The sequence below is a fragment of the Sardina pilchardus genome, chromosome 10 (assembly GCF_963854185.1).
Source record: "Sardina pilchardus chromosome 10, fSarPil1.1, whole genome shotgun sequence".
Taxonomy (NCBI): Eukaryota; Metazoa; Chordata; class Actinopteri; order Clupeiformes; family Clupeidae; genus Sardina; species Sardina pilchardus.
In genome coordinates, this window is record NC_085003.1 from 14,633,641 (window position 1) to 14,648,271 (window position 14,631).

At 46.5% G+C, this 14,631-nt stretch overlaps 1 protein-coding gene across 1 annotated transcript in view; it reads right to left on the reverse strand.

The window, feature by feature from the left end:
- Nucleotides 1-222: 222 nt before the first annotated feature.
- The window catches only part of tbc1d2b (TBC1 domain family, member 2B), a 31,248-nt gene continuing 16,839 nt past the window's right edge, over nucleotides 223-14,631 (reverse strand). Inside the window, exons 8-13 of the mRNA XM_062546562.1 lie at nucleotides 10,315-10,493; nucleotides 6,707-7,201; nucleotides 5,923-6,040; nucleotides 4,232-4,417; nucleotides 3,017-3,138; nucleotides 223-2,848 (exon numbers count right to left, since the gene is read on the reverse strand). Coding sequence (XP_062402546.1) covers nucleotides 2,653-2,848; nucleotides 3,017-3,138; nucleotides 4,232-4,417; nucleotides 5,923-6,040; nucleotides 6,707-7,201; nucleotides 10,315-10,493 — 1,296 coding nt within the window. The 3' untranslated portion in view covers nucleotides 223-2,652. The remainder of the gene's footprint in view (nucleotides 2,849-3,016; nucleotides 3,139-4,231; nucleotides 4,418-5,922; nucleotides 6,041-6,706; nucleotides 7,202-10,314; nucleotides 10,494-14,631) is intronic.

The following is a 14,631-nucleotide window of genomic DNA, read 5'->3' on the forward strand; positions in this document are numbered from 1 at the left end:
CAAGCCTGCCAACACCACCACCACCACCACCACCCCCCCCCCCCCCCCCCGCCCCATGCACACATACAGTATGCATTCACGTTCACACATGCACACCCACACACATTTTCTCACTTACACACTCCTCTCTCACTGTTACTGCGTACAAGGACTTGCTATGTCTTAACCTCAGAAACCCTTCAGATGTAAAAATGGAATAAGACACATTTTGCTTGTGGAGAGTGCAGGATAACAATGTTTATTGAGTAATCATGCTGTTTATATAAAAGATCAAGAACGATTACACTGTAACATGTAACATGTTATCTGTAACATCCAAAAGACAGGACCACTACTTTTTACTTAATAGTATTTTTGAACAAATTTCATCACTTCAAATCTCCACAGACGCCATCAGAAAAGTCTCACTGACATTGAAAGCAGTGGCAGGCATTTTAGGATAGATGGATGTCCACATGAGGCCTGTGCAAAGTTACAATGCTGAGCTGTAAGAAAAAAGTAAACATTTCATCATAGCTTATATGATTGAAGTAAATCACATAAACTCAGCAGCAACTTTACAGTACAGAAGCAACTCTGTGACATTTGCAGCAGATGAAACGCTGGGAGGAGAGAGGACTCGTCAGAGAGCAAAGAGACACAGCCTGGGAGAAGAAGCTGTAGGATGAGGTTGCAGATCATGATATCAAATCGATAACAGAGTACAGTACAGTTTATTGATGTGAAAGATGATCAAATATTATGTGTGTATCAGAACTAAATTTACGCCTGACTGTAACCAGATTTGTACCAGCATTGTACCAAGATACTGTTAAGACAAAAGGGGACTGGAAAGTAAATGGTGACTTGAGAGACCAGCTCTCAAAGAGAGATTCAAAATTCACAGTTGTAATTTTCTCTTGTCCAACATTCCATATGTGATTGTGCTAGGACAGTGCTGCGTGTATTGCATAGTAGGAAAGGGATTCAAAAGGAAACGTCATAATTATGACTAAAGCGAAACATTGTGAAATGTTACTGGTCCAGCTTGTCTAATACATCAAAAAAGATACATTCAAGTTGTATCGATGTAAAATAAATTGATTTTGAAGGAACGATATGAAAGGCATACACGATTTGAGGTGAGGGCAACACTGTAAACAAACAAAGCCAAGGGGGTTGGGAAACAGAGAGAGCAAACGCTGGACCGCAGAGCAGAAGAAAAGTGCAGTAAACAGACAAGGTCATACAACAGTCCCTCATGAGTGAGCTCTGACGGTCCTATTCCACGTCTTCTGTGAAGAAGGTTTGGCACTGGCATGTCCAAAGTCTTTACAAAACTATCCCTAATTAAATGTGCTCTCCTTGATTAAAACACAATGTGCGTCCATTTGGTACTGATTCCCCCAAAAAGTCCTTTTCAGTGGCAAGCAGTGAGTAAACATAAGAACAGCGGCTTGGAGATAATCAGCGCACTAGTGCCACCTAGTGGCTGGCAGGAGGAACATGTTTCCTCTGAAGCAAGGCAACTAAGGTGAGCAGTTATCAAACTCTGCATTCTGCATTGTAAAATGTATATTAAGCAAATTCCTAATTTATAGCCCATATATTTTAGAAATCCACACCAGAGATTAGGGCTCAAATCAAGTGGTAAAACAAGCAACACCATTTTTCTTTTTTTCAAATTAAGTTCTTCCAACCTAGCTGCAGAGCATCACAGCTGCTGTGTAACATAATGAAGAGAAGCATTCAAGAAGGACAACCAAAGCAGTGTTTTGTAAACACAACAGGATCCAGAGGGGGCTCTCAGCAGGCCCTCTGGTCAACGCATTCTAGAAGTTTGGAAAGTTTAGAAGCACAGAAGTTTAGGATTGAAAAGCCTAGACTGACCTTCGACTGGAAATGACGGTCATAATTAGTTTTGACTGTACAAGGACAATGTTGGCAGCAGCTGGGGCCGCCAGGGTAAAGTGATTCAAGTGCCTTATAAGAGACATACGCCAGGAATATACTGAGAGCGGGGGTGGGGGTGAGAACAGGGGTGGGGGTGGGGTGAGGGCAGCCAGGCTAATAGCAGCCCATTAAGGACAAAGCAGATTTGTGGAAGATACACATAATTATCAAGTGGTATTATACATAAGCATAAAAGTAAAATAACAATACATAAGTGTAATTCTTCTTGTACAAACAGACGTGACTAAAAGGATCACTAACATGATCAAATCACTGAGAATTTTGCAAGAATTTTAAGGAATTCAATTCCTTCCCTGTGAAAATACTGATTCGCATTGAAGTACTGATGGATGGCGTCCATACTTTGCAGATGCAGTTTGCGGTTTCGCCATCTCTGAAGCAAACACAATCAATCAGGATGACCAGCCGTCGAAGGTCTGGTCCAAAAATACTGCTGGGGTGGCGACACGCGTCTTTGGTCCAACAGCAAGGCGCACACCTGCTCAAACCACACCAGGAACTGGGACGTCTGTCGCACTGATACTAGCCCCACGCATTCAGCACCCCTTTCTTCTGACTGAGTCACAAGACTGGAAACACTGTTTCTTTAAGGGATGGAAAGCTCTGTGATGGGCCAATCAAACACTGGATGGTTCCAGAAGACACAAGCAGATTGGGCCAAAACAAAAGTCGTGCGCCCCGATTGGCTGTTTTGCGTGACTAGTTGTCTTCCTCGTCGTCGCTGATGACATCGCGGCCCTGCTGGGAGTTCTCGCGTTCTCGCAGGAACGTCTGGCGGATGGCCTCCAGCTCCGTCAGCTCCAGACGGACCTTCTCCAGGTGGAACGTGCGGCGGTTCTGGATCTGCCGCAGAGGGAACGGGTTCATGTCCACAAACGCCATGTTCATCAGCTTCCTGTAGGGGGAGCAGCACAGAGAGCAGACAACTCAATGGATCTCTCCACACCCATAATGCAACATCGGGAACAAGAACATTACAGCACGGGGCCGTACGGAAAACAAAACAGAAGTTACGTATTTAATTTGATTTGACATTGTTCATTTAGTGTCCGTCAGGCCCTACCTTGAGTCCAGGATGGTGCGGGTGAAGTAGCGCAGGTACTTGAATATGGCCATGGAGTCCTGCAGCTTCAGAAACTCCTCCTCTTTGTACTTGAAGAGGGCAAGGGCGAAGCGAAAGATGATCTGAAGGGGATGAGCGAGAGAGAGAGAGAGAGAGAGAGAGAGAAAGAGAGAGAGAAAGCAGGCTGAACTCCTTTTTCATTTCACCATTTAGCTCGGCATGTATTGATCTGTGGGGCCCGACACCTTATAACCCTGAAACCTGAAACCACCACAGAAGAGTTCTAATATTGCTCCCGACGCACAAAACCGATTGTTCTTTTGTTCTTTCTCTATGTGTTCCTTTGGCCTGAGGACAGAACGTTCTCTTAAGAGAAGTGACAGCCGTGTCGACCAATCACACAGCTCATTTAGCAAGGGACCTACTGTTGCTCATCCGTCTTCCTGGTCGTTCTCCACGAAAGCGCTTTGGCAAGCCCGAGCAATCCGTTTGTCCGAGCTGTGGTAATTACCGGGCCGCACCGGACTTGGCTCAACATGACGTCCAACTTTTTAATGAGTTTCTGACTCCAAGTGATCCTTCAAGCACAGAGCGGTCGTTGCCCTTTCACTTTCCCTCTCCTTCACGGCTCCACCACCCACTCCACCTTCTCCCTCAATGTTCTCCCCACTTTAACTCTCTCAATGTTCTCCCCACTTTAACTCCCTCACTGGCTCTCCTTTCAGAAGACATATCTCACGGCCACGCTGGCATCCTGCCGACCACTCGACCATTCAAGGTGGAAATTTGGGAATGTCTTGGAAGTGATAACATAGCTATCAATGTATATACGTTTAACATAAGATGAGACCAACAATAAAGATCTATACGGAGGGATTGGGAAACATACACAGCAAAACTTTTTCCACAGAGCTAAAGAAACGCACGAGAAATAGACAAGGCTACACATCATGTTTTTGAGTTATCTCTGACGCTTAGGAGAGGCCATGCTGAGAACATCTCTCATAGCACTACGTACAACTAGTATTGCTGATCCTACAAGACAACTGCACTCATTGATGCACTTATTACACTCATTGATGCACTTATTGCGGTTTTTGTTTATTGCTGTAAAATTGTTGTCAGAATTGCTCTTAAAAGCTTAAAAAAAACAAATGTACCATGTAAGTCGCTTTGGTTAAAAAGCGTCAGCCAAATGTAATGTAATGTAGTTACCTTGGGGCCCTCGTACAGGAAGGAATCCCAGATCTTGAAGAGAATGTCGCTGACCACGCTGTCCACAAACACCACGAGGAACCAGTTGAAGGTGATGAGCGAGAAGTCCACCTTGTAGTGCTCAAAGTGGGCGTGCAGACGCGGCAGCTTCTCACACATCAGGTCCTTAAACACGCGCTGGTCCACCTGAGGGAGGGGGACACACAAGGCACACACCGCAGAGGTCAAACGCGGAGTTCAAAAACACTTCATTGGTCAAGAGGTCAATCAAAGGTGAGGTCAGTCTGCTGTAAAGGTGCAGTGTGACAGATTGAGCTCAACAGCCAATCAAATTATACCCCTCCCTTCTCTGCTCCTAAAACCACGTGTGGATTGGATGGAATAGTGTGTGCCTTGGTCTGAGCCACGACTAGTGTTTATAATTTACTGTACACTGCCAGATGCAGGACTGTGTGAAAACATCAGAGTGGTTGGAGTTCACACACAGAGGACAGCAAGGAGCGATACCCTGAATGTACAGTAGCAAAACATGTCTTTTTTGCATCTTTTTGTTTTGCGTCCCATGGCACCATTCACTGTCCCAACACTTAATCACGGACAGAGGCATTATTTAAGGCATAAAATAACAAAATGGGGGGGAAAGACAATAGGATCAAAGTCCATGCTGATGCCATATAGCACATGGTACTGGTAAATGATACATGACACACAATTTTAAGGATAACGACCAATGACAAAACACAGCATACTGTATTTTGAAAGTAAACTTCATGTCAAGACTAATTACTAAAAATACATAAAAGGCATCAATTTAAACTGCATGAAGTACGAAGTACTATCAACAAGCAAAGTTTTAAGAACTAAAGCCATTGGGTTAGACAATATCCCATCTCTATACTAGTCAGAGCAGCACTTTTAGAAAAGCTTTGATACCGCATTGAACTCTGCAACTGTCAAGGACCCTGCACTAAGGAGGAGAAGAAAAGAATACTGTACAATGTTAAGTATGAAGAATGGAATACAATGTTAAGTATGCTCAGTAACATGTTTCTAAGGCTGACTGATACATGTAAAAGCCGCAGTGAAATACCGTAAATATTCGTACACTGCTGTAACATCATCACACTCGCAACATCAATCACAGCAGTCAGAGTGTGCATGCTTCCTGATGTGGGACTGCACAGAGAGGTGCTAAGGTGCACTAGCACACTGAGGTTATGAGTGCTCTCTATAGCAGAGGCAGCAGAGGGGGGGTGGGCTGAGTCACCCGGAGGCAACACCACTGCACCACACCAGAGGGCACACAGAGCTCTCAGGACCCCAAACACCAGAGGCAGAGGGGGCCTCTCATTTGTCTTTTATAGATCCTCCCTTCCTTCCTCGGTCCTCGCTCCTACTGATCTAGATAAAGAATGATGGGACGGCAACAATGGGATAGTCTATCCAGTGTTAGTTATAGATCAGTGGGAACGAGCCTGGAGGACCGAGCATCGAGGAGAGAAGTTGAGAAGGGGCCAGAGAGTCATGCCCAGCTGACTCCCGTCACACGATGATGACATCATCTACCTCAGACATAGGCCAAGTCGTCCACCATGTAGTGCACTATCGAGTGGATAAGTGGAGGCTCCAAACGCGGACTGGTAAGGAAACACTCGACAGCAGAGGAGGAGAGTGTGATAACGGTACCGTACCTGGGAGCCCAGCAGGGTCTTGGTGTAATAGTCCCGTGGCATGAACACCTCCACAATGGTCGTTAGGCACCAGAAGGCATCCTCCTCCTCCAGATACAAGAGAGCTATGGCTGCCAACCTGGGACAACAGAGAGGAGTGAGAAGAGTTAACGGAGACAACACCCCCATTAACCTCATCCAAAAAATGTCCCTCTGAAGTATACAATTGAATTAGTTTAAGTGGGTGTGGTGGAAGGTTAAACATGGAAGTACAGATAGAAACACATACCACAATTACATTCAAGAAATCAATATTTAATTGATCTAAAAATAGTGTAGTACAGTAATTCCCTGCATTTGAATACGGCCATGGCAGCATTGTGTATAAGCCGCAGGACAGTGTTTTATGCAAGTTAAAGAAACGAAACCATATTAACACCATATTAACTACCCTCGTGTACTAACCTCATAGCTGAAGAAATTTTGCAACATCAATGTATAAGCCGTGGCTAATAGTTAGGAAATTACGGTAATAGTTGATGTAATAGTATGCCTGTATTATAGCACTGAATTCACTATATAGGGGCTTTATGTTCTTCACTTACAACTTAACAGAATGTAAGACAATGCTATAGTGCATCTAAGGGCGTTGAATAGTAAAACAAATATAAAGTGCATTTTTATACCACATTTATACACAGCTTGCACTGACCAAAATGATGTTGTCAATAAAAAAATAAAAACAAAATAATAAAATAAAGTAAATAAAAACTAGAATAGGTCCAAGAGGAAGGTGCGGTGGTACCTGTTGAGGCCCTGGCAGTAGCCGATGTCGGGGTTCCTCCAGGAGAAGGCCAGCAGGATGTTGCGCAGCTTGTGGACGCCGTCGGACGAGGGCGAGGAGTAGTGCTTGTTGTTGGGCAGCGTGCGCAGCAGGTCCAGCTCGATCTGCTTGGAGGCCGGGTTCTGCTTCTCGCGGGCCAGGCTGAGCAGGCCGCGGTAGTAGTCCTGCGCCAGGCACTCGCGCACCTTGTGCATGTGCAGCCACACGCACCAGCGCCACACCTTGGGCCGGTGCACGTGGGGCACACCGCTGCGGATCAGCGCCTTGAGCTCGGGCGAGCGCGCCATCTCGCGGTTCATGGTGCCCGCCAGGTAGTTGTCCCACTTGACGCTGACGGACACCTCCTGGTCGGTCAGCGAGAGCGTCTTCAGGTCCAGCGCCCGCACCTTGGCCACCAGCTTCTCCTCCTCGTCCTCCTCCTCGGGGAGAGTCTTGAAGCCGTACACGTCATACTCACTGGAGAGGGGAGGCAAAGAGGGAGAGGTTACACGACACTCGCAGACACAGACACAGACACAGACACAGACACAGACACAGACACAGACACAGACACAGACACAGACGGAGGAAATGGGATACAGCATATAATGCCAGACAATGGAGCATTATTACTGTCATATCTACCTGACCTGTGTGGGGCTGTGATTGTATCGCTACCTGACAGTGTGGGGTTGTAAGAGCGTTATTACCTGACGTTGTGGAGCTGTAATAGTAATAGATAATAGAAACAATGTTTCTTGATCGTGTAGAGTTGCCATTATTACCTGACAGTGTGGAGCTATAACAGGGGCTGACTGTAATTCGGTTTTCAAGTCATGATGCAGTAATGGGCACATAATTCTCTTCTCGGGTCAAACAGCTTTCAGACTCGCTTGTTTTTCTCCATTAAAGAACTACAGTAAAATAAACATTTTGTCCCGCTATTCTGAGTAGCCTTTAAGAGAATTGTCATCTTACTACTCACTTGTTGCCTCAACCTAATCAGATCCTATTTTTTCGCAGAGGCCTGGACATTACCCTTGAATATATCATATACGCTCGCTAAAACGGAGGTGATGATGACGAAGTTTACAAGTTGCAAAAAACTTCTTTTCACAAAAAAAGTTGTTGGGCCCGTGACATCGGACTTACAGTAACAACCAAAGAGTGATGACTTTATTAACTGACAATATGGGGCTGTAAATGTGTGGTATTATCTGACGGTGTGGGTTGTAACGGTGCCATTACCTGAGGGTGTGTGGTGTTACCTGACGGTGTGGGGCTTGAGGAGTGTGTGGTGTTACCTGACGGTGTGGGGCTTGAGGAGTGTGTGGTGTTACCTGACGGTGTGGGGCTTGAGGAGTGTGTGGTGTTACCTGACGGTGTGGGGCTTGAGGAGAGTGTTACCTGACGGTGTGTGTGGTGTTACCTGACAGTGTGTGTGGTGTTACCTGACGGTGTGTGTGGATTTACCTGATGGTGTGGGGCTTGAGGAGTGTGTTACCTGACGGTGTGTGTGGTGTTACCTGACAGTGTGTGTGGTGTTACCTGACGGTGTGTGTGGTGTTACCTGATGGTGTGGGGCTTGAGGAGTGTGTGGTGTTACCTGACGGTGTGGGGCTTGAGGAGTGTGTGGTGTTACCTGACGGTGTGGGGCTTGAGGAGTGTGTGTGGTGTTACCTGACGGTGTGGGGCTTGAGGAGTGTGTGTGGTGTTACCTGACGGTGTGTGTGGTGTTACCTGACGGTGTGGGGCTTAAGGAGTGTGTGTGGTGTTACCTGACGGTGTGGGGCTTGAGGAGTGTGTGTGGTGTTACCTGACGGTGTGGGGCTTGAGGAGTGTGTGTGGTGTTACCTGACGGTGTGGGGCTTGAGGAGTGTGTGTGGTGTTACCTGACGGTGTGGGGCTTGAGGAGTGTGTGTGGTGTTACCTGACGGTGTGGGGCTTGAGGAGTGTGTGGTGTTACCTGACGGTGTGTGTGGTGTTACCTGACGGTGTGGGGCTTGAGGAGTGTGTGTGGTGTTACCTGACGGTGTGGGGCTTGAGGAGTGTGTGTGGTGTTACCTGACGGTGTGTGTGGTGTTACCTGACGGTGTGGGGCTTAAGGAGTGTGTGTGGTGTTACCTGACGGTGTGGGGCTTGAGGAGTGTGTGTGGTGTTACCTGACGGTGTGGGGCTTGAGGAGTGTGTGTGGTGTTACCTGACGGTGTGGGGCTTGAGGAGTGTGTGTGGTGTTACCTGACGGTGTGGGGCTTGAGGAGTGTGTGTGGTGTTACCTGACGGTGTGGGGCTTGAGGAGTGTGTGTGGTGTTACCTGACGGTGTGGGGCTTGAGGAGTGTGTGTGGTGTTACCTGACGGTGTGGGGCTTGAGGAGTGTGTGTGGTGTTACCTGACGGTGTGGGGCTTGAGGAGTGTGTGGTGTTACCTGACGGTGTGGGGCTTGAGGAGTGTGTGGTGTTACCTGACGGTGTGGGGCTTGAGGAGTGTGTGGTGTTACCTGACGGTGTGGGGCTTGAGGAGTGTGTGGTGTTACCTGACGGTGTGGGGCTTGAGGAGTGTGTGTGGTGTTACCTGACGGTGTGGGGCTTGAGGAGTGTGTGGTGTTACCTGACGGTGTGGGGCTTGAGGAGTGTGTGTGGTGTTACCTGACGGTGTGGGGCTTGAGGAGTGTGTGGTGTTACCTGACGGTGTGGGGCTTGAGGAGTGTGTGTGGTGTTACCTGACGGTGTGGGGCTTGAGGAGTGTGTGTGGTGTTACCTGACGGTGTGGGGCTTGAGGAGTGTGTGTGGTGTTACCTGACGGTGTGTGTGGTGTTACCTGACGGTGTGGGGCTTGAGGAGTGTGTGATGTTACCTGACGGTGTGTGTGTGGTGTTACCTGACGGTGTGGGGCTTGAGGAGTGTGTGTGGTGTTACCTGACGGTGTGGGGCTTGAGGAGTGTGTGGTGTTACCTGACGGTGTGGGGCTTGAGGAGTGTGTGGTGTTACCTGACGGTGTGGGGCTTGAGGAGTGTGTGGTGTTACCTGACGGTGTGGGGCTTGAGGAGTGTGTGGTGTTACCTGACGGTGTGGGGCTTGAGGAGTGTGTGGTGTTACCTGACGGTGTGGGGCTTGAGGAGTGTGTGTGGTGTTACCTGACGGTGTGGGGCTTGAGGAGTGTGTGTGGTGTTACCTGACGGTGTGGGGCTTGAGGAGTGTGTGGTGTTACCTGACGGTGTGGGGCTTGAGGAGTGTGTGTGGTGTTACCTGACGGTGTGGGGCTTGAGGAGTGTGTGGTGTTACCTGACGGTGTGGGGCTTGAGGAGTGTGTGTGGTGTTACCTGACGGTGTGGGGCTTGAGGAGTGTGTGTGGTGTTACCTGACGGTGTGGGGCTTGAGGAGTGTGTGTGGTGTTACCTGACGGTGTGTGTGGTGTTACCTGACGGTGTGGGGCTTGAGGAGTGTGTGATGTTACCTGACGGTGTGTGTGTGGTGTTACCTGACGGTGTGGGGCTTGAGGAGTGTGTGTGGTGTTACCTGACGGTGTGGGGCTTGAGGAGTGTGTGTGGTGTTACCTGACGGTGTGGGGCTTGAGGAGTGTGTGGTGTTACCTGACAGTGTGGGGCTTGAGGAGTGTGTGCTCCTGCTGGTCTGCACTCTCCACCTCCAGCGCGTCCTCCAGCAGCCGGGTGATGACCTCAGAGGTGGGGCCCACGGGAGTCTTCACCTCCTGCAGGAGCACCAGGTACTTGCTCTCCACCTGGCACAGCTTGGCCTCCAGCGCTGTGTACTACAGCAGCAACAACAACAACAACATCAACATCAACAACATCAACAACATCAACAACAAAATTCACATTCACATGTATTCATTTAGCAGACCATTTTATCCAACGCAACATACACAAATGAGGAATAAAATTCAAGCTTCAAGTATCAACAACAACAAAAGCACCAGCATCATCGAAAACACCATGATCTTCAAGATCACCACTAAAGCTAATATTCACCCACGCTGACAGCAGCACACACAGTTAGACACAGAAACACACACACACACACAGAAGGGTGGGAGAAGATCCGGCTTCTGATAGTCACTACAGAGGCGGCACTGAGGGGCAGGAGTGAGAAAGACAAGACAGTGCACTGCACACACACACACAAGTGTTGTTGCTGCAACAGTGTCCGTACAAACAAACTGTTCACACAAATGCTTAAGCAAACACACACAACACACAAAAGAACCACCCTACATACGCACACACACTCTCTCACACGCAACCAATCGTGAAAGATACACACATACTGTATACACACGCAATGTGTAAAAAACACGATCACACATTTGCTGACACAAATTCACTGCCTCGCACCTCACCTCACCTCTCCACGGGGTCAACTAAAATAAACATGCGCAAACAGGAAATCAGAGGACGGACGCTGAGCCGATAACAGGAAGACAGGAAACATAAATAACACTCTGGGAGGCACAGGGTCCACCGGCGGTCCCCACGGACTGACTTAAAAGCACAGTGTGGCATTTGGGCGAAAGGCCGAAGATACATCAGCTCAACAGCCAATGATGTCCTGGCCATGGGGCTGTGTTTGGAGCTTTGTGACGTCAGCCCAGCATTCACACACACACACACACACACCTGACACATGACATTATGAATGATATTGTCATGGTCACCCATGAAACAGTTCTGAGAACATCAGCTACCTATTCCACATTGAATTGCTCCTAGAACAAGAGAGGTACTTCCTCAACTGCCAGAACTTACCTCATTGTCATGTGAAAAGACACACACACACACACACACACACACACACACACACACACTCGAACATAGAACACGCACTCTCGAACTGAACCACACAAGTGCGACACAATTTGTCTCTATTCTGAACTTTTTAGTTGTGAAAACTCCCGAGCAACAGCATTGCATCAGAGATATTTCTGGTATTCATGAACGTTCACATGAAACCACAACGCAGCAGTCACGGAACAGACATGCAATACACACACACTCACACACACATGATGGCGGCCTGAATAAAGAGTCGCAGATAGGAAGCAGCATGTGCTGCACTGCACTCACTGCTAGGGGTCTCTGGATTGAGGGAATGACCCAAAGTGTGCTTGCCACTGGGCTCGGTGCACAACAGCTATGATTTATAACGCTGCACGGTCTGAGTTCAACCATCTTTAACATGCAAGAGCAGCGGAGCAGCAAAATGAAAACAAGAAAAATTATGAGTCATATGAGAGTATAGACTTTACTTTACATTATGGAGTTTTCCTTTCCAATCACAGTAATCACACTGTTTAATGTGGTTACCGGTGTGTGAAAATATGTAAAATAATTTATTAGCAACCCCCCAATAGAAATAGGTCTATAAGCATTGGAGGGTGTCCTCATTTTTGCCAATTTGTCCTCACTTTTGGACACAACTTCCTTTTCAGAGCCTGGTTGGTGGTCACCCTATTTCTGCTACACATGTGCCCTCCACTTCCCCTTTTAAACACAAATTATGACTATCAACTGGCCAGAACTGAAAGTTAGTCTATAACATGGAACTTAAACGCAGCATAACATTAATTAGAACAACCCGATGTAATGCAAATTCAGTTGAATTTCTACCCTGCCCATACGTCCATGCCTTGCACACAGTAACCAGCATACAGTGTACAGTAGCTACAGTACTAGAGATTCAGTATAGGAAACCTATGGTGCGTTCATGCGCATGGGAAAGACATTTTTCCCAGTGAAAACATCACTGTGATGGGAAACTGAGGGAAATTTGCTAACAGAGTTCCCCAGTTGTGAGCTTGTCGTTGTTTGTTGAGAGTAAATTACCATATGGGCATATAACTTTAGTCAGGGTTCACTTCTGCCATTTTGGCTAACTACCGTTAGCCTCTATTAAAAAAACAGACTGGAAACAATAGACAGTGCTGATGGTTAGCTTAGCATGCCAGTAAACCATAGGCTGACAAGCTAAACACAAACTAAATCATACTGTAAATTATTGTCATATTATAAAACAAAATGTTTATATTCATGTTGGTACATGAAACAGTTTATGAGAATTCCCCAAAATTTCACATTAGTTCTCATAATTTCCTTTAATTCCATGAAGGTATCCCAACTTGGAATATTCCCAAAAATTCCCCAACATAACTTCCAACGGAAAGTTTCTGAAAATTGACCAAAAATGTTTCCGCCCCTTTGCAACTCTAATCATTGATATATGTAAGTTGCTTTGGATAGAACAGTCCGCTAAATGAGTAGATGTACAGTATAGGTGTTTATCACAGATTGGAACAAAGACCTGATGCTATTATTCATAGAAATGATTAAGAGCCTTTCTTTATGATACCAGATAGTTAGGTCTATTTAAATCACAATGTTCCACTTTTCTGTATACTTATTTTTATAATACATTTTGACATTGTGTTTGTTATAAATTAATATTGGTTGATTTAGCCGTTTTTTGAGATCCTCAAATATCGAAATCAGTATCAGTCTTTAAAATTCCACATTGGTTGGGCTCTAAACAAGTGCTCAACATGTACTGCATGGGACCACCTTCAGGATTGTTGGAAAACCATTCTCAATGTGTCTACCTTAAGCGCTATGGAAACCGCCGCCCACATGAGCGGGGCACACTCCACTTTCCACATTCAACTACTTACACTGTAGACCCCATTATTATCAATACAACCCCGCACACCGGTGTCAAACTCTGCCGCAACCTCTGCTGGTGTGCAGGGTTGTTATTGAGAATAATGTTGTTGAATGTCGAGAGCGGAGTGCGTCGTACTCATGTCATGTTACTACATAACCCTACATGTGTTATTTCATAGAATTTTATTTTCAGTGCTGTTCCACAATGTAAAAATAGTTAGAAAAGAAGGAACCACAAAATATTTCAAACTTTTGTCCCAAGCTGGAAAATTCAGACCCACATCTACAGTATAAAGATTTACAGTCTGGCTACAATATTAAAAATGGCCCAACTTGAGGGGCATCACTGCACACAATTGGATAACACTATGACCAATGTTTACTGAGTAATTTTGGACTTTGACGCAATTGGATAACACTACAACTAGGGTTGGGCATCGATAACCGGTTCCGTCTTGGAACCGGGTTTAACTTATCAATTCCATCGACATCGTACGTCTTTTTTGTTATCGATTCCCTTAACGATTCCCTCAGCCTGCATGACGTCGGACCTTTTCCGGTTTTCCTGAAATTTTGTGTTACTACACGCCCTCTGCGACGACTCATACTACAAGTCAAATCGTGTAAGGGTAGTAATACCAGCAATATGTTAAAACATTTGTCCGTGAAGCATGGATTAAGCTCCAAGAGTGTCATGTGTTTGACAGACTACGGAGGGGTGCTAACGTTGCCCGGTCCAGGGCTCCAGAGTGTATGCGCCCAAAATGTTTAAGAGCGTGCCTGAAAATAATTCTAGGTGCACCTGACGCTGCTCGGGTGAAAGCATACGTTTCCTTCACGAGTTTTAATTGTAGACTATGCGTGCAACTTTGCCAAACTGTTTAAGTAACCCCCTTGGCCCACTCTCTCTCCCTCTCCCTCTCTCGTGCGCGACACCCTTCCCTCGACATGCACATTCACAATCGTGAAAGCAATGACGCATAGAAGACAACTAGCGACATTATAATTAATTTCGGTTAGCATCATAGCGTAGGCTGCTGCACAAATTTGATTCAAACTCTTGCATTCAAGTTGACTGATCATCTCAATGTTTTCCAACTCTAAGACTCAAAAGGGCCTGTCCCAAGGAGACAAAGTATTAGCCTACCTTGCAACTTAAACACACGTGGGGAAACTGAACAGTCCAACCAGTAGACTAGCTAGCCAACTATGCTACTTTGTTTACAATTTGAGGCT